The 24049-nt window shown below is 40.5% G+C and overlaps 1 protein-coding gene across 1 annotated transcript in view; it reads left to right on the top strand.

Annotated features, from left to right (window-relative positions):
• Positions 1-21505, top strand: part of LOC117826497 (receptor-type tyrosine-protein phosphatase mu-like) — a 191731-nt gene extending 170226 nt beyond the window's left edge. Inside the window, 11 exon segments of the mRNA XM_034702595.1 lie at positions 1984-2081; positions 4364-4480; positions 6391-6545; positions 7665-7800; positions 9736-9885; positions 10284-10457; positions 12001-12132; positions 15602-15715; positions 18369-18532; positions 18712-18847; positions 20626-21505. Coding sequence (XP_034558486.1) covers positions 1984-2081; positions 4364-4480; positions 6391-6545; positions 7665-7800; positions 9736-9885; positions 10284-10457; positions 12001-12132; positions 15602-15715; positions 18369-18532; positions 18712-18847; positions 20626-20679 — 1430 coding nt within the window. The 3' untranslated portion in view covers positions 20680-21505.
• Positions 21506-24049: the final 2544 nt, after the last annotated feature.

The following is a 24049-nucleotide window of genomic DNA, read 5'->3' as shown; positions in this document are numbered from 1 at the left end:
GGGGAGTGGGGAGGCGGGAAAACAAATATAAAGAAATAACAGAAGAAGAATTTCACAGGAAGGAGGAACTGCACATCAACACACACATCAACAAGGTCAAAGGTCATACAAGTAATCAAATGTCAGGTATTTATTGTGTAACTACAAAAAGAAAGGAACTGAAATATGCAGGAACATAACTGACCCTGTTACACCTTTAAATCCTTAGAGAGTCTAAAGAAGTCTTCAAAAAAGCAATTTAATCTAAAAAAATAATAATTTGGGGGCATTTCCTCCTTTATTGGATAGAACAGCTGAAGAGAGACAGGAAATGTGGGGAATAAATAGTTGTGGAGACATGCAGTCGAGGCCAGGAGTCGAACCAGAAACTGCTGCATAGAGAAATGATATTCTCAGATTGAGTAACTTGACTAGTCTGCACGGAGTCCTGACTTAACCCAGACCAACACCTTTGGGATGAACTGGAACACCAACTGCGAGTCAGGTCTTATCGCCCGACATCAGTGGCCGACCTCATTAATGATTTCACGGCTGGATGGGGGCAAATTCCTGCAGGCAGGTTTCAAAACTTCTGGGAGTGTCGGCTTCTACAGCAGCATATTAATGACTTTGGTCTTAAACCTGATATTACACAACACACACGAGGGGACGTACTTTGTTTGGGTGATCACATACTTTTGGCCGTAGTATGTATTGACTAAACATCCAAGTACATTCAGTCTTGATGTTCATTTGAAAGTAAGACACCCTGTTTTGAAAATGCCTCGATGCCTGTCAGAACCTTACTTTCAATCAATCTAGACAAAGTTGCAACCCTGTGTTGAATCATGATGCCAATGCAAAGTTAGAAAAGCTTCAGTTCCTTCAGTGTCCACTTGAGGCAGAATGCCCGATTAGAGTCCATCTTAAAATGCTTACTTTTGAAGCAGAATATAACACATTTTGGTCCCTTTGGCTCGTTTATTTATCCCTTACAACTGTACGAGGGGTGAAATTTTGTTATAACTTCCATTTTTATTGTAACAAGGCTAAGAGTTATGCAAAATGAATAAGCATAATGAGGGTCTGATATGAGTGACAGGAGAATGTGTCGGAGCTGTTTGCCAGGCTGCAAGGCTGAAGCCTCAACTCCACCTCGTTGCTGATTTCTAGATTAGCTGGAAGTTAGCTGAAGTCAGCATTTCCAATATGGCGCCAAGTTACCGAAAACTAGTGATCATTTACAATTACATATTTCTACTATCAAAGAGTGATTTAATTAACTGAGTTACTGCTTTAAAAGTAACTTATTTTTGCTTCAATACTCTAAATGTACACCCTGCCTCTGGTCTCAGCAGTATGTCACCCTAAAACATGTTTAGGCCACGCCGTCCGATCAGTCTGTTTAGTCCCTCCTTGATTACAGATTGTGGAGCTGGCTGTGATTTAAAATCAAGCCTTGGCTGTTCAGATGGAGCGGCTCCACCGCAGTCTGCCAAACTAACGTTAGCTGCACCTCGGTCACTGGTGTTTGCAGTACTGCGCTTTCTGGCAGTTAGCTTAGTAGGAGCCTGTTGTTTGGTTAGGTGACATTAGAGTCACTCATCTTGGTGATGGACAAAGTTTTCCTTCCAGCACATAAACTACAACTCACTGCTCTGTATCTCTGTCCATGATGAGGAGGGAACAATAAGCTGGTATCTCTAAGACAGAAAGCTCAACCTGAGTGATCATCAGCATTTGTGTATTTACTGCATGTGATATTCTTTCTCCCAGGATGCTGCTGTGCTGATGGAGGCACACCCATTGAATTAGAAAAGTAACTCGATACAAAAAGTCCCACAAGAACAAAGGTCTTGCTGTCTGCTTTATAACAGGACTTTGTACACATAACTCATCATTTCTAAAAGCAGAGTTTGAAAAAAAAGTTTTCGTTGAAGTTTCTTTGATTACATTTCCTTTACATCCCTTCTCTCTCTCTCTCTGCCCCTCTCTCTCTCTCAGGCCCCATGCAGGAGACGGTCTTCGACTTCTGGAGGATGGTCTGGCAGGAGAACACAGCAGCTATCGTCATGGTGACCAACCTAGTGGAAGTGGGCAGGGTGGGTATTAATTACATGTTCAATCAAAGCACAGATCTCAAATAAGATTACCTTGCCCCCAGTCGGCTGACAGCCTGATTGTATCTCAAGGCAAACGGAGCCTTCTCTCTCTTTTCTTGCTGTTTGACTTTGAACATCAGTGCCCAGATGTTTCTGTGTGTGTGTACTCGCTCACCGAGGTGTGCGACTCGTGCCTGCAGCTCTTTTTCCATCTATCTGATCAGAGAGAAGTGAGAAGAGAATGATTGATGGCCTTCATTACCAGAGAGGCATCCAGGCAACTGACTACTGTTTCATCTGAGCGGCTCTATAACAGGAGATTATACTGTGCTATAGCCGCCAGCTCCTGCCGGGCTCCTCGGAGCAGAAACACCTCTTAATGCTGTCCTCATTGGACAAAAAGGGGACTGTTATTGAGTGGTGAGGATGGTTCATAATGTTCAATCTAATAGTAGAGCCTTGACTTTCCCTTTGTTCACTACAGCATGAGGGAAAAAACCCAGGGCCCTACTTCAGTCCTAATTTGTTCCACTTAACTCTCGCTGTAGTTCCTCCTGGTTAGGTTATAATCAAGAGAAAATGAAGGTCTTTACGTACAGTGTAATGCTTTGGCTTCCGGGGGATTTTCCTCCCAAGAATTTTAAACACAACCTCACTAAAAGCCCTCAAACACGGGCACACCTTGATTCTGCTGATATGCATTTTTTGGTGTGGCTTAAATGTAGCAGAGCTGATAATGATTCATGGGCTCATCTCTGGGTACCTCATTAGGCCGTTCCTCTGCAGTAGCATAGCCCAGCCCCACCCCGCCCCGCACCTTTTCCACACCTGCTTAGCTGCGGGCCGTCCTCGGTGGGCCCGGGCCCCCAAACCGTCTGTTATATGATCCTTGTCCAATGCCGGGCGGTAGGCACAGTTGGTCACAGTGACGGTGGCTCCACAGAGGGCCCCATAAAACCACTCCGCCATATCACAGCGGGCCATCTGCTCAGCACAGTTGCTGATGAACTCTGGGAAATCCTGGCAGGCGCACACACAGCCTCTGTCCCACTGGTCTCACACACCGGGGCGGCGCTCAGCACTTTGATGTATGAGAGATTCAGTTTGGAAGGTAGTGTGCTGAGGTGTGTGATGAGGTGATGCTACATGTGCTTCTTCTCCTTCCTCTTTCTGCACACAGTCACACAGTCACCGACACAAAAAAAGAACATCTGTGTGTACGCTGGCATAATTTAGCCCAAAGGCTAATTCCCTCAAACCAGGCGCCTGATTCAGAGAGATCTAATAAGGTAATGGCTTTTGCCTAATTCAATCTGGATGGAAGCGGACGGTGGATTTGTGATTGTCATCGGGGATTAGTCATCAGGGGTGTCAGAGAGAGGGACCTGAAAGTCCCCCTTCTGTCTTTGCTACTCCACAAACCAAAATCTCATTTCATTCCTAATCAGCGCACAGACTCCAGATATGGAAATTGAATCTGGTTGTGGCTGATGTCGCATTTATCCCTCATCAGAAATTATCATTCTCTGATATACCTCCATGATCTCAATCTCTATTACCAAGCGTACTCCCTCAGTATCAACAGTTTAATTGAACAGGGGGAAGAAGGAGGAGGAGGGGGGGGGGTAATTTTACACTCTTATGATACCTAATACAAGTAATATTTCCAGTGGGGTGTTTTAGATTTCTGTGGGGAAATCTCTTTCAAACAGCTGAAGGTTTATTATTTCATATCATTATTGGATTGTCATTTTATCTCCTTATCAAATCGTAGTTCTGTATTTTCTTAATGTTTTGTCTTTTTTCCCTGGTGCTGGTAGTCAAAATTTAAGGTGGACATGTCTCACCCCCCCCCCCCCCCCCCCCCCCCCCGGTACCTTTTGTTCTCTGCTCCACGCCGCTGTAAAGTCCACCTTTAGACTTATTTTCACTTTATCGACATGAGAATGAAAAAGCAATAATGTGAGAATGAGCTCTCTGTCGATACACAAGATTCCCATTTACAGTAGATCCTTGACCGGGGGTCGAAACTAATACGAAGAGATTCTCATTTTAACTTGAAAGAAATGCTTCAGATGGTGAAATATCAGCTGGAAAATGTGAAGTAATGTCGTATGACAATTATCTTTATTGGAAAGAAGACAGCCTGGCGGGCATTCAAATGATCTATGATGTGTGTGTGCAACGAAATAAAGCATTGTGTGTCTGAATTTTAATACACTGCAGTTAGGATACAGTGTGCGTGCATGTGGTTATAAAACACTTGTCTTTGTCACTCTCAGGTGAAGTGCTGTAAGTACTGGCCTGATGACACTGAGATCTACAGAGACATCAAGGTGACGCTGATAGAGACTGAGCTGCTCTCCGAGTACGTCATCAGGACCTTCGCTGTAGAGAAGGTAAACTTTTTAACCTCTGTTGACCTCTAAAAGATTTGAATCAGCACTCATACTCCTTCAGCGTCCGCCCCGTGCACACTCACTCAGCTGAGAGACCTGCAGCAGATACTAGACCTCAACCTCTGGGCACTGAACAGTTTGCATGAAGAAGTTCTGGGTTATGTGCTTTGCTCATAAGCAGTTTGAGAGTACTTACCGAGTGGTTCAGAAGAGAGTCATCTCTAAAAGTTTCTCTGCTATTTTATTTTTAAAAGTCTGAGGGTAAATGTTCCCTTGATAAAAACAACTCATCAAGGTCTGTGCTGTGGAACTTGTTGCTGAAGTTTTTCTTTCTATTACACAAATTCTTTAAAGCTCCTGTGAGGACTTTTGAACTGCTTATGATACTGACAGTTATTAACAGAGTTGCTTCTTTCTGACCTGAAAAAGTAAACAAGACTATTAGCAAAGAGGTTAACAACTTCCATATCATAATGTTTAATAACTGTAACCGCTGTGAGGGGGTAGGTGTAAAACGAGGTAACTTACAGCTTACTTTCTCCCTAGCAAATATTCATGATGAGTGAAAGTAAAAAAAAAAACAACACTGCTTACATAGCCTGGTGTCCCCAAAACCCATTCTCCTGGACGAATAGTTCTGGGTCTGTTTGATCCATTTCCTTTTCCAGGGGGCATTAGCAGGCTGCATGCAGACCTGCAGCCAATCAGATCCAAGCAGCATGTGACATAATACAGAGCAGCACACCAGTAGGGCTAGTTGGTAAAATTAACTTTAACCAAATTGTCAGTGCAGCAAACATGTCTTTGTTACCAGTGAACTCTGTCGGTGTAGTTTTTTTTTCTCGTTTTAATGAAAAAACATCATCCAGTTCTTTTAAAACAACAGCAATCGCAGGTTTAACAAACCTTCCTGCGGTGGAAGCTGCCATCTTGGTTATTTACAAAAAGGCTGAAGCAGCACTCCTCTATCATTGTCTTATAAAGCCCGCCCCCTTTCTAAATAAAGGACTATGATTGGTTTGGTATATCTGAGAAAGGCGGCAAGTCGTTTACAATGTCAGCGGTTTTAAACGTACCTGCCAGCAAACATGATTATGAGCTGGCTGATGGCTCTGGTGAAGCTAGGCTACTATATATGTGCAGGATGAGAACAGCAAAGATAGAAGAGGTACCACTTTGTCCACAGGGGCCCAAAAAACCAATACAACCAGAAAGTTCCATACAGGAGCTTTAAGTTCCATTTATTTTCACATGCATCGTGAAGATTTTTTTCTGAATTGATTAAAGTAATGAATCTGATTCTATATTTTAGGGTTGTATTAATAATTGTTCATTTATTTGAATGGAAAAACAGAAACAGGTCATGATAAAAAGAAGCACATTACCCCATCATTGATACGTACTGACAGACTGTTTACTTTTCCAGATTGGTTTAGATTGTGCAGTTTTCCTGTGGGGCCCATTGACACCATTCATCATAACTCATTCAGCTTACAGTCACATTATAATCGTCAAACTGTGATTTATCATAAACCCAAATTATCAGAGTATAAGCTCATCTTTAAGTCACTTTATCCCAGTGTAACAAACTGTAAATCCTGCTGTTTGTGTAACAGATCCACATCCAGATTATAGATGTAATATAAAGATGGACCAGACATGGCTGGAAAGTGCTACAGTATGTAAAGAAATAAGTCCACGTCGGCCTTGAATCTCCTGTTTGCTGATGGATAATGAAACTTCACTCAGCCCTTTGCCCATGAAGTGTCTGTTTGTGTTCAATCCAGTTCTGTGTTTGCTTTTGAAAGACCTCTCACACCGCCTCTACACGACACTGTATCTTCTGTCCTCACACCACATCCTCGCTGTCCTCCGCTCTGTGTGTTTAACGTGATGACTCTGTTCCTCAGAGAGGGGCTCATGAGATCCGGGAGATCCGACAGTTTCACTTCACGGGCTGGCCGGACCACGGCGTGCCCTATCACGCCACAGGTCTGCTGGGGTTTATTAGGAGAGTCAAGTCCAAGACCCTGACCAATGCTGGGCCCATGGTGGTTCACTGCAGGTCAGTGTGCACAAGAACTGACTATTCACTAACCAAACATTGTGGACTTTGTCTGTCCTAGAACACATTAGATAGTAAACTCTGCAGTTGGTAGATGAAAATCAGCAGCTAACATTTGCAGTGTAGACCAATGCAAACTACATCCCAGGTAATCATTTGTTAGAAGATCATCTTTAGAAAATATCTTCTGTATAACAAATACATGAGCTACTCAGAACCAAACAGATTTTTGAACCCAGCTTTAAACATGTTTAATTCTTACATAAAATGGTCATTTTAAAATGGACTTAGAGGGGACTCTTTGGCTTCTCAAGTGGCCTCTGGAGTTTTTCTTGCATATCACAGTGGCTTCAACACCAGAAGTTACCACTTGTAAATAAAAAAGGTGTTTGTAAGTTTAATTGTGGTACATAAAATCATTGTGTCTTCCCTAAATGCTGGCTAACTAAAGCTGCCTTTAAACCTGCTTTGAAATACTTGCACAATATTTTTTAGCTAACATTTTTTATGAACGTTTTTATAAAAGAAAGTATTTCTTTGAGGAAGACATGGATTCAAAATGGATTGAAAAGTAAAGGTACAATGCTTTTGTAAAATCTACTGTTGAATTTTCTATAGATAACTTTTCAGTGCTTTTAACACCCTGAAAGTTTGTCACTCACCTCTATTGAATTCAGACAGATTTAAAAATGTCATTGAAAAGATTCTTTAAAGTTACACTTGGTTTAAGACATAAAATACAAAGAAAATGACTTTGTCCTCTGTGATACAAAGCATCCACTGAGGGGATGAATGCTGAACATATAACAAAGGAAACAATGTAAGAGTAGCACAAGAGCAGAGTTGTAAAGTCAAAGAAGTGTCATAGTGATGTTCATTATGTAGCAGTTTTTAGCTAAAGTTGTAGAAGAAACTAACAATAGTCAGACGAAGCACAGCTAGAGCCATGAAAATGCCATGGTTGAATGTTCAGTGAGGTCAACTTTAGATTTAAAGGGAAAGGACACCAGAGATAGCAAGTCAGGAATTTGTTTTTTTGGGACTAACCCTTTAATTTGGCTTTTGGTAACAATCAAAGCAAGCTTTCTCAATCAAATGAATCTTTGTGTCGTCGTTCAGTGCCGGAGCAGGGAGAACGGGCTGCTTCATCGTCATCGACATCATGCTGGACATGGCAGAGAGAGAGGGCGTGGTGGACATTTATAACTGCGTGAGGGAGCTACGCTCACGAAGAGTCAACATGGTCCAGACTGAGGTCAGTAAACCTGGTTCAATACTGGACTCAGTAGAAACTGGTTCTGACCATAGAATCTCATCAGTAAAAGGGAGAGTGCAGCTCGACAGGCTGTCACCATCAAATGTGGATTATCTCAAATCTGTGGCTAATTCTCACCATAAGCCCCACTTCTCTGCTGCTCCAGAACAAATGCTCGGAATTAATAACAAAGAGAGGAGCCGTTTTCAAAAACATGCATTGTGTTCTGGCTAAATAAATCACCACCTGACATGTATTAGCGATGCAGTCGATAGAGGTTTTTAACCAGTTTGCCAGTGACTGATGATACCCATTATCTTTTAAAATGCAGCATAATTAGTTTCAATTTTTAACTGTCAGTCATTTTCAAGTGCCACTTCAATCCAGCAGAGGTGTATTTCATTAAATACCTAAACCATCAGAACAGAGTTGACCTCTGTCTGAGAGCTGTAGGGTAAGAGCTCTCCAGTGTTTGTTTAGACCTGAGGAAAAAAAAACACATGAAGGTGTTTGATTTTAACTGCAGATTAATTTATGTCTTTGGCTTTATATTTTTATGGTTTCTTACAAAAGACATTTATTGAAGTGTACACCCTAACTACATCCCAGGATGCTGAGCACAAGCGCTTGCCAGTCCATGCTATAATAAAGGGTTTAAAGGCTTGTAACTGAGAGTATTTAGCTCATACTGACGGCTGAAAACATCCTGCAGCTTTATGCCGATGCGGGCCACCAAAGGACTTTGCGCTTTCCTGAACACCGGCCATCTGGAGGTGTCCATGGTCTCGTTGGATGCATCATTTCACCGTAATTCCCTTTAAATCACAAGCGTCATTGGACTTAATGGGCAAATGCTTCATCGTTGACGTCCGAATCGGGATTTGAGTAACTAGAGACCAAATGTTGTTCATCCTGAGTCACTCTCCTCAAGTTCAGTGACCTTCAAAGGGTGTGTGTGTATGTGTGTTTTTCCCTCGCAGGTGTTCAGGGCTCCCTGGCACAGCTCCTCAGCTCGCGGCCAGACACTAAACTCTCCAACGTGGTTTAATCTGTCCGCGGAAATGAAAATCCTTGTTGTTGTTTATGGTTTATGAGCTCTGATAAGATCTGTCAATCTGTGGATTCTGGCTTGAGCTGCGCGTCGTCGGGCTGACCGAGCGCGAGGCTGTCAAACTCTCAGGTCAACACTTCCCATTCTGCAGTGCACTTAACAAATGGCAACACATGTTCCTCTGCAGATCTGTAAATCAGTGACCCCTGTGAGCGTGTGCGGATTTTGGTCCGAAGTGACAAGGGAGTGTCAGCTGAAAATGTCACTTCAGAAAAGATTTGCATCAAGCCTGGAGCCGTGTCAACATGTCGACTGCTTGACTGACTGATGCGGGGAGGAGGAAATGTGTCGCGATTTCTAGATTCGCTCTGCAGGAAGTAAAGGACTGCGGAGGATTGTTTGTGTTGTTAGGCCGTCAGCCTTGTTCATGACTTTATCTTGACAGTAATAATGATGATAAGTCACAACATAGCTAAGGTTACCAATGTTTGATGGCGTTCTTAAAAACCTGAAAAGGTCATAGAAATGAAGAAAATACCTTCACCCAGGATTCAAAGTAATGTTAAGCTTTTTTAAAATGTCATAAAATTCAGGGTTTTATAAAAGGATTAAATCAGCTATGTTCTAAAAAAATGTAAAAATATGTAATGTAACCTTTAAAAACAGACAATGACAAATGTTAGTCATAGAAACAGCCTCAGGGATAAAGAATAATCATGGGAAAGTCATGGAAAGGTCATTGAATTCTTCAAGCAAAAACGCACAAAAACACCGACCTGTGAATTTCTGCTGCAGCTCTCTTAAGCTCTTTGAATAAAATTGTGTGTTGTCTGTTCAGTCAAAGAACTACGACAGATCCGCAATGAGGATGCCGTTTTTTGCAGGAGCAGTATGTCTTCATCCACGACGCCATCTTGGAAGCATGTCTGTGCGGCGACACAACCATCCCGGCCAGTCAGCTCCGCTCCGTCTACTACGACATGAACCGCCTGGACCCGCAGACCAACTCCAGCCCCATCAAAGAGGAGTTCAGGGTGAGTAAAACACAATCAGCTAAACGAGGCACAGTATGCAGATCCTAAATAAAGCATTACCTCGAGTGTAGCATAAGTTCAAAACAACAGTAAACATGCAGACTCTTGATGAATGATGCAGTCCCCCTCTGGGCCAATCAGTGGCAAATATGTCACCTTGCTTTAATCTGTAATAGCAGCCCCCCTTCTGTGGACCAATCAGAGATGTATGAGATGCACGGCCCCCCCTAAGATTCATCGCGTTCACACCAGGGGAGTGAGAGCTATCGCTAATGTCACTGATTAAAGAATTGCATTGTTAATTACCATATTGGGAGGTAATTAGCACACTCAAGACCCCAGTGCCTACCTTCCTGTGTGAGTGTGACAGTGTGTAATCCTGCTCTAACCCCCAACAGACTCTGAACATGGTGACTCCCACGCTGCGGGTGGAGGACTGCAGCATCGCCCTGCTCCCCAGGAACCACGAGAAAAACCGCTGCATGGACGTCCTTCCCCCAGACCGCTGCCTCCCTTTTCTCATCACCATCGACGGGGAGAGCTCCAACTACATCAACGCCGCACTCATGGATGTAAGAGTCCAATACAGACATAAACACATTTAAGATACTTTCACTGACCTTCCTGTAAAGAGTCACTTAAAGAAGCATTCCACCATTCATTGAGTTCTCGCTGATTGAATCTGTTATTTTTAAGTGCTCAAGTGACACTTAGTCACAAGGCAGGAAATTACCGAAGCAGAAATGTCCCTACATGTTGCTTTTCATGCCAAACACTAATCTGTGGAGTCAAAGCAGCTCATTTAGCCTTTCAGAGCTAATTGAAAGCAGTTCAGTCTATTACAGCTAATAAGAGGTCATGTTGGTGTTTCTGCCTCTTCTACCTGGATTTATGTTGGAGGGATCATTTTATTTCGGCTGTGTTTTCAATCCCTGAAATTACATTTTAGAAAATATATTTCTAATTTGATTATTTGTGAGTGGACTGGAGATATACGTAAGCCTTGAACCTTATTCAGCAACCGGAGGACAACACAGGATGTAGAGAGATGTATTTAAGAAGGAGAACATCCTTCAAAATAAAAAGAAGACATAAGTAAACACAAATAATGTTTTTATTAAAGTATGTACTGCTTCAGTTTTTCTTTGAATAGAGGTAAGCTGAAAATGAATACAAAAAGGATGTTGAAACTTAACTTTAGACATAAAAACATGAGAAATACAACATTTCCCCTGGTAGTTTTATTTTTTACATTTTATAGAGATAGGTATTTATGTAATATTTTTTATGAGTTTTCTGAATATCAAATATCAGAGATCAGTGAGTAGGGGTTCAAGGGTTGCAACAGTTTACTCTATGCAAGGAGAATCTCACCTCAAGAGGAGCCGACGTGGAAGTCATAGTTGTATCACATAATTCAAAAGCTCAGGAACAGCTACTAACCGCACTACTTCATCAGTTGTTAACAAAGCTTTAAAGACAGTTTTTTGGGAGACTGCGTGGCTCATCTTGTTGGGTGTGTTCTTTTTTAAGCCTGGTTTCTTAACAGTGTACCTGGTTTGATTCGAACCCTTGGACTTTTGCTGCATGCAATCCCTCAGATATTCCCCAAATATCAAATCTACTATAAGAAAAATGTTAAAAAGTCATGTCAGAGTTGCTCTTATAGACAAACTAGCCTATGAATTAAATAATGTGTCTGCGTATGTCACAATAAAAGCTAAAGTTAAATAAATACAACGTACCACAGGCTTCAGGTATTACATTTATACAGGTCAACCCTAACAAAGAACACTTTGACAGAGTACCTGTACTCAGTGATGGAGTTTTTGGCTCCTGTCTGGACTGAGCAGGTAACATTTCAAGCTTAGGATCTGCTCTTTTAAAGCTGAGAGCCAGAAACCACATTAAAAGTGCTGCGTCCTATTATCCTCTCCCCCTACATGGAATCTCCATTAGAAAACAACACTGAGGAGCGTGAAGCAGGTCAAAGGCAGGAGCTTATTTTAAACTGGTTGTTGGTATATTCTTGATAGGTTGTCCGCTCATGTGCTGTATTATCTGCATGAGCAAATTTTTTTTAACCCTTTCCTGCTTTGTTTCTATTTTCTGCAGAGTTACAAGCAACCATCTGCATTCATAGTGACCCAGCACCCTCTACCAAACACAGTGAAGGACTTCTGGAGATTGGTGCTCGACTACCACTGCACATCCATAGTGATGCTCAACGACGTCGACCCAGCCCAGGTAAACCCGACCTGATACGTGTTAGTAAACACACACATGCAGACAAGCAACACAGAAATAATCCTTGCGGAATTCTGCAAGTAGGGCACTCACAAACAGATGACAGATGAAGCATTTATTTCATCAGAAGTCTCTCTCTGATAAAGTTACACAAAGTCAAACGTGGGAACTGGATTCAGAGAGAGGTTATGTTTTTTTGTTGTCTTCCAGACACAGAAACAGGGATATCTCGATGCTGGCACATACATATATAAATCATTATATACGGAATATGTTTGAAATGAGGTGGATGCTGTGGAGTAGTGGAGGACTTGCCATGGAAGTGCGGGTAGATGGAGGATGGAGAGACAGGCCTGTAGAAGAGACTATCCAGATTTCTCAGCCTGAGGCTCTGTCATAACACCCGGGGATCAAAGCCTGAAGCCGGGCTGCTCTCCCCATCCAAATCCCCCCTCCCCAGGTGACTGACTGACTGGCTGCCTGGCTGGATTGAAAAGGCCTTTCATTCAATATTCTCACTGTAGCCAGCCAGCCAGCCAAAGAAACAGCACAGGTGGGGAGGGAGGCAGGGGGGCAGGCGTAGATGGAGGCGAGGGAGGTGGAGGTGCACTATCTTCTCCATCAGCATCTTTGTTTTTTGCATCTGTCGAATTTGTCAAATTTTGACAGGCTCTCAAAGGAAGAGAAGAGTGGTGCTTTTTTCTACCACGTGTTTCAAATGTATTTGTGCTTTTTAGAGACAGCGGTATTTGTGTGTCCATCTGTGTGTGTATGCTCAGGCCTCTTATTTGCATTCTCTTCAGGTAGTGTTGTTTACTCCTTGTTTGTTCTTCACTCTGCATCGAGGCATGTCTCTGCAGAATCTGTCCATCTGTGTGTGTGTGTGTGTACGCACCAACCAGCCAGATTTAGAGCTGTGTGCTCTGCAGGTGCATGTTCTTAACCGGGCTTTCTGTCCTGAGGAGTGGAAAGAGTGGAAGAGAATTTTCTGCTCTTATGATGGTGTATTTCTCCCTCAGTACCTCTTGACAGAGCAGCCTGAGCGGTCAATAACTCTGTCAGTGATTGTGTCTTAATATTTTCAATACAGCTTTTTGTTTTTAGAGCTTAACAGCGGTCTAAACATGACATATCTTACATCTCAAACGGTTCAAAGACACGTAATCAATTACCTTGAGCTCATCTTTGTAACCAGTAATTCTTTCCAACTTTAAAAGTCAAGAGTAAATAATCCACAATCAATACATTTTACATTTCAAGAGCTGAAAACAAATCAATTGAGCAGCATTTTGCTCAATCAATGATTTGTGATTCCCCACTGGGTCTATTTTAACCCACAAGAATACCTACACCTGAAAGTACCTGGAAAGACGGCAGAGTAGGTGCACATTTTTTAAGTAAGCTTCAACATCTTGATTCTTTGGATAACCACCATGAGTTAGAGTGTGCGAAAATAATTTTCAAGTCAAAAGAAAGTCTGAATAGTAACTTAAAGTGGTGGATAAATAGTTGAAATCAGTTTGATAAATTGTGAACGAGTATGAATAAACAGATATTAGTTAAAAGTACATGTATAAGCAGCTAAAACAGGTATACGTTGCTAAGCTAAAGTAATGGTATGGTGCTGAAATAATTATTGTACTATGTAATGGTTGAACAGCTGAAAACAGTAAGCTTAGTCGTCTGACTGATGAAAGGTTGAAGTACTTAGCTAAAAGAAATGAAAAAAATGAAATAGTTAGCTTAAAGTAATGGTTTAAAAAAGTTCAGATGTATTCCTCATACAAGTAAAGGTCATTGAATAACACAGTTAGTGAAAGAAGCTTAATAAATAAACGGAAAATTAACTAAATACAAATAGTAAGGAACAGTTAGATATATCATTGAACATTTAAATAGTTAGCACTGGTTATTGAAATAGTTAACTAAAAAAAAACAGTTAAAGCAGTTTCATAAAATGCTAATAAGATAAATAGCAAAGTTAGCAAAAAGTAAAGGTTAGCCTCATGTAAGAGTTAGCTTAAAGGAAAAGAAGCCATGAAGTTAAAACAAGTAGCTAAGTTTGATCGATAAGAGACTGATAAACTGCTTTTAGCTTAGCAGACGGTGACTTAGTGTAAACAGTGAATAAGTGAAGAGTAATTGATTACATGATAAAGTATAGAGACAAATTAGACTGTTCAAACTGATGGCTAACAGGTAAGGATAAACATTTTAAATACTAACTCTAAAATCCAGACTTTGAGTCCATCTGTTTTCGGGATCTCTCAAGGGGAGAAGGTTTAACCTGACTTCATGCGTTATGATTCCTGCAGTGTTCAGTCTTTGTAGTACCGTCTGTTTACACCATGTGCAGTTTGTAGTCCTATAACCTGTACAGTAGTTGAGCTCAGCTTACAGCGACTTTGAGAATAGTGAGGTATGGACCCACTGCATGCAACCAGTACACTTGGAGATGCACCTCCCAATCACTGGTTGTCTTAAGTTGAGGAATCTTTTCAATCAAATCAACACTCCATTAGGTTTATTTCTGTGGTACTGTATAAAGGTGCATAATGGTTTTCTCTAATGGATGGAGGGGGGGAATTTTCTATGGTGTGCAGGGGGAGACAAGGAGGGCTGCCATGGCGGTCATGACGGCACCACAAAGCTTTAGCCAGTACTGCCCCATAACACAGTAACATACTGCTCTGTATTTCAACCTGGTATATTATCCACACTGGTGAAAAGGATGCAGCTCACCAAAATAATTAAGAGTGCATCTTATACATGGTATACCAAAGTAATGGATAAACTACTCTTATAATTAAAAATCCCAGAAATCGTCTTTGAGCCACCATCTAATGACTTCATCTTTTGATTTTATTTTTCCTCACTCAGAATTCTTTGATGTTTTTTCTCATCTGTAAACAAGCAGAAACTGCTTTGAAGACAAGAGGACATACGTTTTTCTGAAGATAAGAACATTTAGTCAAGGTTTTTGAGGAATTTGTGTGTGGTTGAACAAAAGGTCAGATGATTAGGAGAAAGCTCTTACTCTGTGTTTCATGTTTGGTCCATCAAAAAGTATATTCCAGCTTTTGTCTGAATTTTCTTGAGTGAAAAAAGCACTTCATCATATTTGAAAAAGAAAACACTTGAGCTTGACTGTGTTCATCTTCTCAGAGTACTTTTGTTTCTTATGATTCTTCAGACTGAATCAACCCACATAAACCTCTTTACTGTGTGTGAGCAAGGAGCTCAAATCGATGTCAGCGGCCTCAGTTTGGATCTTGAAACTAATGAATCATCTTATATTTTCTCTGTTTGTCTTGTGTGTTTGTTTTGTTTGTATGTGTGCTGTGTGTGCTTGCATTTCTGTGTGCTGTGTGTGCTTGCATTTCTGTGTGTGTGTGCGTTTGCTTTCGTGCGTGTGTGTGTGCATGTATTTGTGTGTGTACGTGCCTCTTTTGTTTAGTTGTGCCCACAGTACTGGCCAGAAAATGGAGTCCACCGTCATGGACCCATCCAGGTGGAGTTTGTCTCAGCCGACTTGGAGGAGGACATCATCAGCAGAATATTTCGGATCTACAACGCTGCACGGGTACGGTGACCCGAGAAGGTCAAACTTAAAATGGAGAAATCATTTGTTTGGTAGAAAAGAGCACACACTACATTTTCTGATCTGGTTGTCATGTTGTTTTTCTGCTCTGCTGCCCATCTTTCATAACTTTCTAACTTGTTTGTCTTCTCTGTGGTGATCACAACAGCCAATTTATTCTGTGACTGCACACCTCACACATCCCACTCATATGCCGGTCTGTCCATTCAAGCTGTGCAGAGGCAGAGTCATTCTGTTCTTTAACAATGCCGCTGCACCAGTGATTGGACTGAGGTGCAATTGCCACAAGTCCGATGTCTGTGAGACAGCTTGAGACATTTCACACTTTGTTAAAAAAAGGTAGAAACTCTGCGGTTGTTCCTTCAATCAGAACTTTTTGCTTAAATGTGAGTCCATACTGCAAGAACATGACCCCTAATGGTGCAGTGCAAAAATTCAAATCATATCCAGTGTATTCCTCTGATTTACAGAACATCTCATTACACAAAACATAAGCCACATTCACCTGAAAAGTCATGATGTGACATCTTGTTCTTGGACATTTTTAGCCAAAAATTAAGGACTCAAATTTTTCTAATGAGTAAAAATATCTGCTAATGCTGCAAGCAAAAAAATATGTTTCTTGAAATAAGCGTAAAATCCAGAATATAAGTTGCGTCAGTATATAAGACAGTCTATTTTGGGGGGACTTCTGTAGCTGTGTAGCTCTTTCAGATGATACTACATCTGTTTTGCCATTCTGCTTGCTACCGGTGCAGAAATTAAGCTCAATCTACTGAAACATTGATAGTATCAAATATTTTTTGAGACTCTTTCTGTCCCCTCTGCTGGTCACTAGTTGGCTTAAATTTGTTTGTATGTATTTTATTTTTTTTATATTTTTTATTTGATTGTATTTATATTTATTTATTTAATCTATTTTTTTATTTTTTATCCCCATTAGCTACTACCAAGGTAGCGACTACTCTTTCTGGGCTCCATTCGTGCAAATGTGTACATTCAACACACAATTTACATAATTAGTCCAAGGCAACATTTAAAAACAATAATCACAACAATAACAAGTCCTTGATTTTGTCATGCAATATCTAAAAGTAAGATTTATATCTGGCGCTGTAAGGTGAATGTGACTTATATTTAGTATAACAAGATATTTTGACCAGAAATTACACAAATACAGTCAGTAAGGTTTGAGATTTTGAACTGCACCTCAAAGGGTCAATTCACCAGTGTAGGGCACTCACACTTATACTTTGTCATTCTCTGTGTGATGATCACCGATTTAGCAAAGGATGCAAACAAAACATTATCTAAAAGGTCACAATGTTTCTCCACTTATTGACAAGAACAAAGAGAAATATAAAGTGAACCATCCGTCCATCCATCCATCTGTCCGTCTGTTTTCTTCCACTCCTCTGTTTCCTCGGGTTGGGTCACAGTGGCAGCAGGTGAAACAAGGTGACCCACTCCACCTTCTTCCCAGCAGTGTTTGTCAGCTCTTTCTAAGGGATACCGGGCGTTCCCAGGCCATATGGGATGTATAATCCCTCCTGGACAGGGAACGCCAAAGTAAACCAATAATGAAATTTGACCAATAATAAAGGGAAAGTGTTTGAAATGCTATAGATATTCTTTATTTCTTTTATTGTCTGGTGTTTCCCTTCATAAGGTCACAGGTGATGCCCCTGATGGTCACGCTGCTTTAAATGTAATCAGTTATTGTTTTTAAGTACTGTCTGAGTACTGTCTAAGGACTTACTGATGAAAGCTGTTAATGCTATGTTAACCATCAAGAGAAAGCACTTGATCTGAAAAGAAAAGTGGGTCAACAAGTTAGAAAAATCTATATTTTAATTTTGTTAGGACCACAACCCAAATGTATTTGTCTCTGTCTTTAAGTTGAGAAAGAGTTCTCTGAGACAGATCTCCCAAAACAGTCTGATAATCCCAAAACAATCTGCATATCTAAATACAGTCTGACAATGTTACAGTTTCATTTAGCAGACGCTTTAGTCCAAAGAGACATACGTCTTAAAGTCTGTACAACACAAACACAGAGGAAACAAGTCAACACAGATGAGTCACAAATCGTGTTTATGTTTATATTTGTTGAATTGACCCTTTAACTTTGAGCTAACAGACATCACAGCACTCGCAGGGGTCCTGACACATGTATGCTGCTCACCTGCAGTTACCTGTGTAAGCTCCTTACCCTCCAGTCTGCCCTCAGCTGTCAGTACTCACATTAACATGGTGTAACAGCTCCTGGCCGACAGAGGCACCAGCAGCATGTAGAGCAGAGTACAGTGTAATCACATATGATCGCTGACAAGTGTTATTGATCCATGTGTCTGAGTGTGATTTAGAGTGTCTGTATCTTAACTCTCCGTCTCCAGCAGTAACTGTCCTCATCTATCAGCCCGTCCATCTGAACATTCATCTTCTCAGTGACTCCTCATGTCCTTATCCTCCTCTGTCGTCATCCAGGCTTAGCTTCGCCGTGCATCTTTACCGTCTGATTGCATCTTTGCATGGCAGCGATTAACCCACCCACCAACCCGCCCCCCACCCTCTTTCTCTGTGTGTGAGTGTGTGAGTGTGAACCTGGGATAACCAGTCTGACCTTCCCCTGCAGCCTCAAGACGGCTACCGGATGGTGCAGCAGTTCCAGTTCCTGGGCTGGCCCATGTACAGAGACACACCCATGTCCAAACGCTCCTTCCTCAAGCTGATCCGACAGGTGGACAAGTGGCAGGAGGAGTACGATGGGGGCGAGGGGCGCACTGTGGTCCACTGTCTGTAAGTTACCACAGCAAAGATGAGTGTGATCAATGCTGGGATAAAAAATGAAACATCTCCACCTACTGACCAAAGGGCATTACTGCATCCAAAAACAAAGAGTCCGCACATCTCTGTCTGCTCTAGTAGCTCGTACTGTGTGATAAGCTGGATTGTAATTATCTGTTTGGCTTTTGTAGGAACGGAGGCGGCCGCAGTGGGACTTTTTGTGCCATCAGCATTGTGTGTGAGATGCTTCAACACCAGCGCTCTGTGGATGTTTTCCACGCTGTCAAAACACTACGGAACAACAAACCCAACATGGTGGACCTACTGGTGAGGAGCTCAGCAGCACTTTCACCAGATTTAGATGTCACATAGTCCTCAAAGTTTATCATAACCTCTGAATGTTTATAACCTTGAGGCACTGCAGATGTTTATGGTACTTGTGTAAAGATGGGACTGGCTCACAATCAATCAATCAATCAAGCTTTAATTACAGGGCACCTTTCATACAAATCAAATGCAATTCAAAGTGCTTCACAGCGATTGAAAACAAGAAAAAAGCAGAAATAAAATAATGGCAGCACGTACTGCATAATAAAAAACAAAACTGGATTTGAAGCAGAGACTAATACACACCAACAATAATAAAATATATGGAATTTAAAATAAGTTAATGCATCAAAATAACAATAAGAATATAAATTGTTAAAATAAACATATACAAAAGAGTAAGAATAAAAGTTGAAGATAAATAAATGCACTAAAAATATCAATGAAACTGAGTAGACAAATTATAAAAAACAAATAGTTAAAAATAGATAAAACAACATTAAAATCAATATTAAACTTTGAAGTAATAAAATGATGAAACCCTACATAAAAGTTACATTTAATTTACAATGTACCTTTCTTTTCAAGACTCAAGTCAAAGTGATCCTGATGATGACTGTTTGCAGATGCAATCATATTCAGTGCAGTAATGGATTAGTCCTTTAAAAGTCACTAAACAACCCAACCTACTGTGTATCGACATCAAACGACATGGAACAGATAGTGATATTCATAGAAGTATTTAATCAGCATTGTTTGATAAGTCTGATATAAATATTTTTCGATGTTTAAAACTTGTTTAGTGTCACATTGTAATGCTGATTGGTCAAGACAGAAGTCTCCTGTCCTTTTGGCCCAAATTCAATTTGTTTGGTAGGAGCATTGGTTCCCAAACTGGGGGGTTTGTTCAAGGTTCAAGGTTACTTTTTTATAACAGACTGCAGGCATTCATTATGGTGCAGCAGGAAATTGGCAATTCAATAAGATAGAAATTGAATAAACCACTGTGATAGGTTGGCGACCTGTCCAGGGTGTACCCTGCCTTCCGCCCAAAGCTAGCTGGGATAGGCTCCAGCCCCCCGTGACCCCTAACGGGATAAGCAGGCAAGATAATTGATGGATGGATTGAATAACCATTAGTCAATTGAAACATGATAAATATAAAAAAGTTAGAAAGTTGGAGGAGGGGGACTGTGTCCATATTCACACACAAACACATCTCTGTACAGAAGTATCAGTCATTACTCCACTAAAGGACATGTTTCTATGTGGCTTTCTTTCTCATCTTTCCCCTCGTATACCTTATTATATGCTCACATTCTCTGTTGATTCTGTACAGATGAATGCCTTCTATGAAGTCTGTGTTCAGTTCACAATGAAATATGATATTGGTCACTTTATGAGTAGCCAATCAAAGATAACAGACTCATGGCACTGGTTTAGCTCAGCAATGAAACTGCATGCCACACATCACACCATCTTTCTACACAGTTTCTTACACTAGCCCCTGTCCTATCCTCTAAGTAAAGGCATACCCCTAATTAGATAAACAAATAAATGACATATTAACAGGCTAGAGAAATACTTCTGTATTGATCACAAAAGCTTGCTCAGTTGATGCTATGACAGCTGAGTTTTAACTCCTCTTCCAGTGAGGAACAGCTCTCAGCTCCCCCCCCCCCCCCCCATGTTGTCGGTCTACCTCATACAGAGAAGTTTTATTCAAGCAAAGATGAAGCACTCAGTAATGTTTTTCTCTGTTTCTTCCGGCCTCCTAGGACCAGTACAAGTTCTGCTATGAAGTGGCACTGGAGTACTTGAACTCTGGGTAACTCCTGAACCCACCAGAGACTTAAAGTTTGGACTCTACTGAAGAATGCAGCTCACATGTGTGCAATGTGCTAAGTGGAGTGAGGTACACACACAACCATACATGCAGCTCCTCTGACCAGCACTCCTCTTCTTCTTCTTCTTCTTCTTCTGGTCTTCAGTTGGGAAAGGTAGCAGAGGTGTACAGTGTTAAGTATCGCAGGTTTTTTCTGTGCATACCGGTGAAGGAACTCAGAAGGAGCACAAGGAGGTTTATTTTTTCTCTGCAGTGAGTCACCTCCTCTCTGGATCTGTGTTTCTCTCTCAGCCGCCTGTAGTCCCGTGGTCGTTGCCTTGATCCTCATTGGACAGTTTTCAGTCTATGGAATGCGATACACTGTACATAATGTAACGTGTTAATTTGATTCTCTCTGATTTCAGTTTTTTGCTCAGCTCATCATTGAAAGTCATTAAAAGCAGGAGCTCAAAGGCTAAATGTTTCTAAATGTAAACTTCTGACTTCTAGCTGATTATGCTTCACACTGTATGTTGGGGACGACCGGCTCAGTCTACATCTGCTTACCTTATTTCCTGTACAGGGACCCAAAGCTTTATTTGCACTTCCATGAATCCTTGTTGTGCATATTGTACATATTTCTGTAGATTATTTATTCACAGTATGTACTTTTTTTGTGACTCGCAGTACGTGACAATCATAGGTTCTCTAGGTTTGGTTTTCTGACTGTAATGTGTGCTTTTTCTTTGGTCATCTTGTGTGACAGATCAATTTCATTGTAAAGAAAAAGATATTATATAAATGTATCTACAATATAAACATTGTATAATGAAGGTCTGCCTCTTCTTTGTGAGAAGCTGGAAAATGTGATTTCAGGGGGACCCCTGCTGGTCAGACGAGGAATGACGCCATCAACTCCACAAATAACTTTGAATTCCTCAATATCAATTTCGGTTTTATGATCATGTCTTTGTCTTGACTTTTTAATTGTTACATAAAGATAAAAATAATTATCTCTTCTTAAAAAACATAGAAATCGTTACAGTTTTATGGTTGGAAGCATATTTGTTGACTTTCTTTGAATTCAAGGTTCTCAGAGGCTGAGCAGCTGCAATACGAGACCCTGACTGGACTGCAATTTATGAACAGGTAAACTAAATTGCTGAAAATGTGACCTTTTGACAAGGACAAATTATTATTATTATTTAAAGGAAAGACCTTGAAACAACACAAACTTAAATTTGAACAATCATAAGACATTAGTTAGTTATTTTTAAGTAAAATAATTTTTTTCTTACCTTCTTTATTTTACATGTTTGACTTTGACTTGTTTTATCTCCATTTATATAAATGAACAAATAAAAAAGCTAAATATTTTAAAATGGGTAAAAAAAAGTGTCAAACATCATGCTGTAAATCTGTTTTCTGACATTTTTTTGATTAAGATTCTTCTACCTTATAACCTTGATGAAAGATTTAATCCCTTAGTTTCACCCATCTGCAGTCTCCTTTTTCAAATAGTCCATTTCAGAGCTTGATTTAAATGTCAGGTGTGCAGTGATATGAAGAAGTTGAATAAGAACCAGCACCTCAGATTTATCCAAATTATTTATTTATGTATTTACAATAAAAATGAGTTGAAGGAAAATAAAACATGGGCTCACATCCAGAGTAGAGCAGATCTTCTTTTCAGAGTTAAAACAAAAACTGAACTCTTAAAAGCTTTTCAAGGACATGCAGCAGACGCAAAACTCAAATCAAACAGAACGATTCATTGGCAAATCACAAGAGTAATGCTGAATGTTAAAGGAGCCAAGTTGATTTAGTTCATATTGTGCTAAATCATTTCATTTTTAGACTGTTCCTCTTCTTTCCACCATGCTTCTTTGAACAGACTCTTAAATGTGGAGAAGGTGACTGACCCACAAACCAAAAGGTAATAGAGGAGCCTGATAAGTGGAATCTCTGCCTTCCATACTGAAGGACACACATGCATCCTACACTTTGGGGATGCAGAAGCATGACATGTATTAGTTTTATATGGAATACGATTTCATATTTATGGATTTGTGAGAGAGCCAATACAGAGCAGCTAATATAGGACAAAATGTGAACTTGTTCCTTGTTTTCTCAGACATTCAGCAGCATTAATGGTGAGAGAGAGGGGCTTCAGAGTCCCATTTAGAAGGCCTGATGATGAGAAATTCAAATAATCAAGACTTGAGGAAACAAAAGCAGAAAAGAAAAATCTTTATCATCATTTTGAGATTTAATGATTTTGTAGATGAAAAATGCCAGTCCTTGAAGTGTGTGTTTATGATTTATGTGAGAGTCGCTGACTAAAGACTGCAAACTGTGAAGCATGGTGATATGCTCTCATGAGTACATACATCAAGTGAGACGTGGTGTCAGTTTTAAAGCACCTGTGAGTAACTTTCAGATTGTGTCGACTTTGGCGCCCCCTGTGGACAAAACAGGATGATACATTTTTTTGAAGATTTTATATATTTTGATCTTTTGTTATACATTCAGTGGTGTTAAAAATGAGTAAAAAGGCTGTTTGGGCAGCTTGCTATCAGTGACACACCACCAGTAGCAGATCGAAGCATCATTATTCCTTTCATACTGTTTCATTAGTATCAGTTAAAACCTTTACAGGACCTTTAAAGTGGATCAGTAATACTGTACCTGATGGAAATAATGAGCATTCTTAGAGACACGTCTGTCAGTTTCACCTTTTAATGTAGCTATGTGGTGCATCCATAATGGAGAACATGAAGTATACTTAAATATCTGTAGGCCATACCATATAAGTTTTTGAACGCACTGTGGATAAATAGTATTCCCCTCCAGTGCATCAGAATAAATGTCCTAAAGAAGTCATAGTTAATTGATGGTTGGACAGCTTGACGATGAAACCTCAGGAAATAAAACTGTAGTATATTTTTGGGAACACATTTAGCTCTTTTTATAAGCTGAAGTCTGGAAAGGCAATCCATAGCTGTTAAGTATGAATCTTCTAGCTGTAGTGCACTATGTTGGGAGAGGTCATGTAAAAACTGTATTTTATTGGAGTTCAATGTAGCAGGGACAAATCTTATATCTGTTATAAGGAATGTTTTAGAGCCACCATGAAGACCTGTGCCTTCTGATTTATTTGTGTTTTGCTCCACCTAGTGGTGTCCCTGATTAACTACTCCGAGAATAAGTCTTGCACTGTATACAGTGTGCTGGAGGGAAACAATGAAATGTTATACACAGCATTTAAGGCTCTTAACTTCTCACACTATGATACATGTAATTATTTGTAGTCTCTGCAGAGTCAGCAAAAGATTTAACAGTGGAGGGAGTCAGACACATAATAATAATAATAATGA

This window comes from Notolabrus celidotus, chromosome 15 (genome assembly GCF_009762535.1).
Source record: "Notolabrus celidotus isolate fNotCel1 chromosome 15, fNotCel1.pri, whole genome shotgun sequence".
NCBI classification, from domain to species: domain Eukaryota; kingdom Metazoa; phylum Chordata; class Actinopteri; order Labriformes; family Labridae; genus Notolabrus; species Notolabrus celidotus.
The sequence above is the reverse complement of the archived record's forward strand: the minus strand, read 5'-3'. Positions and strand labels throughout refer to the sequence as shown.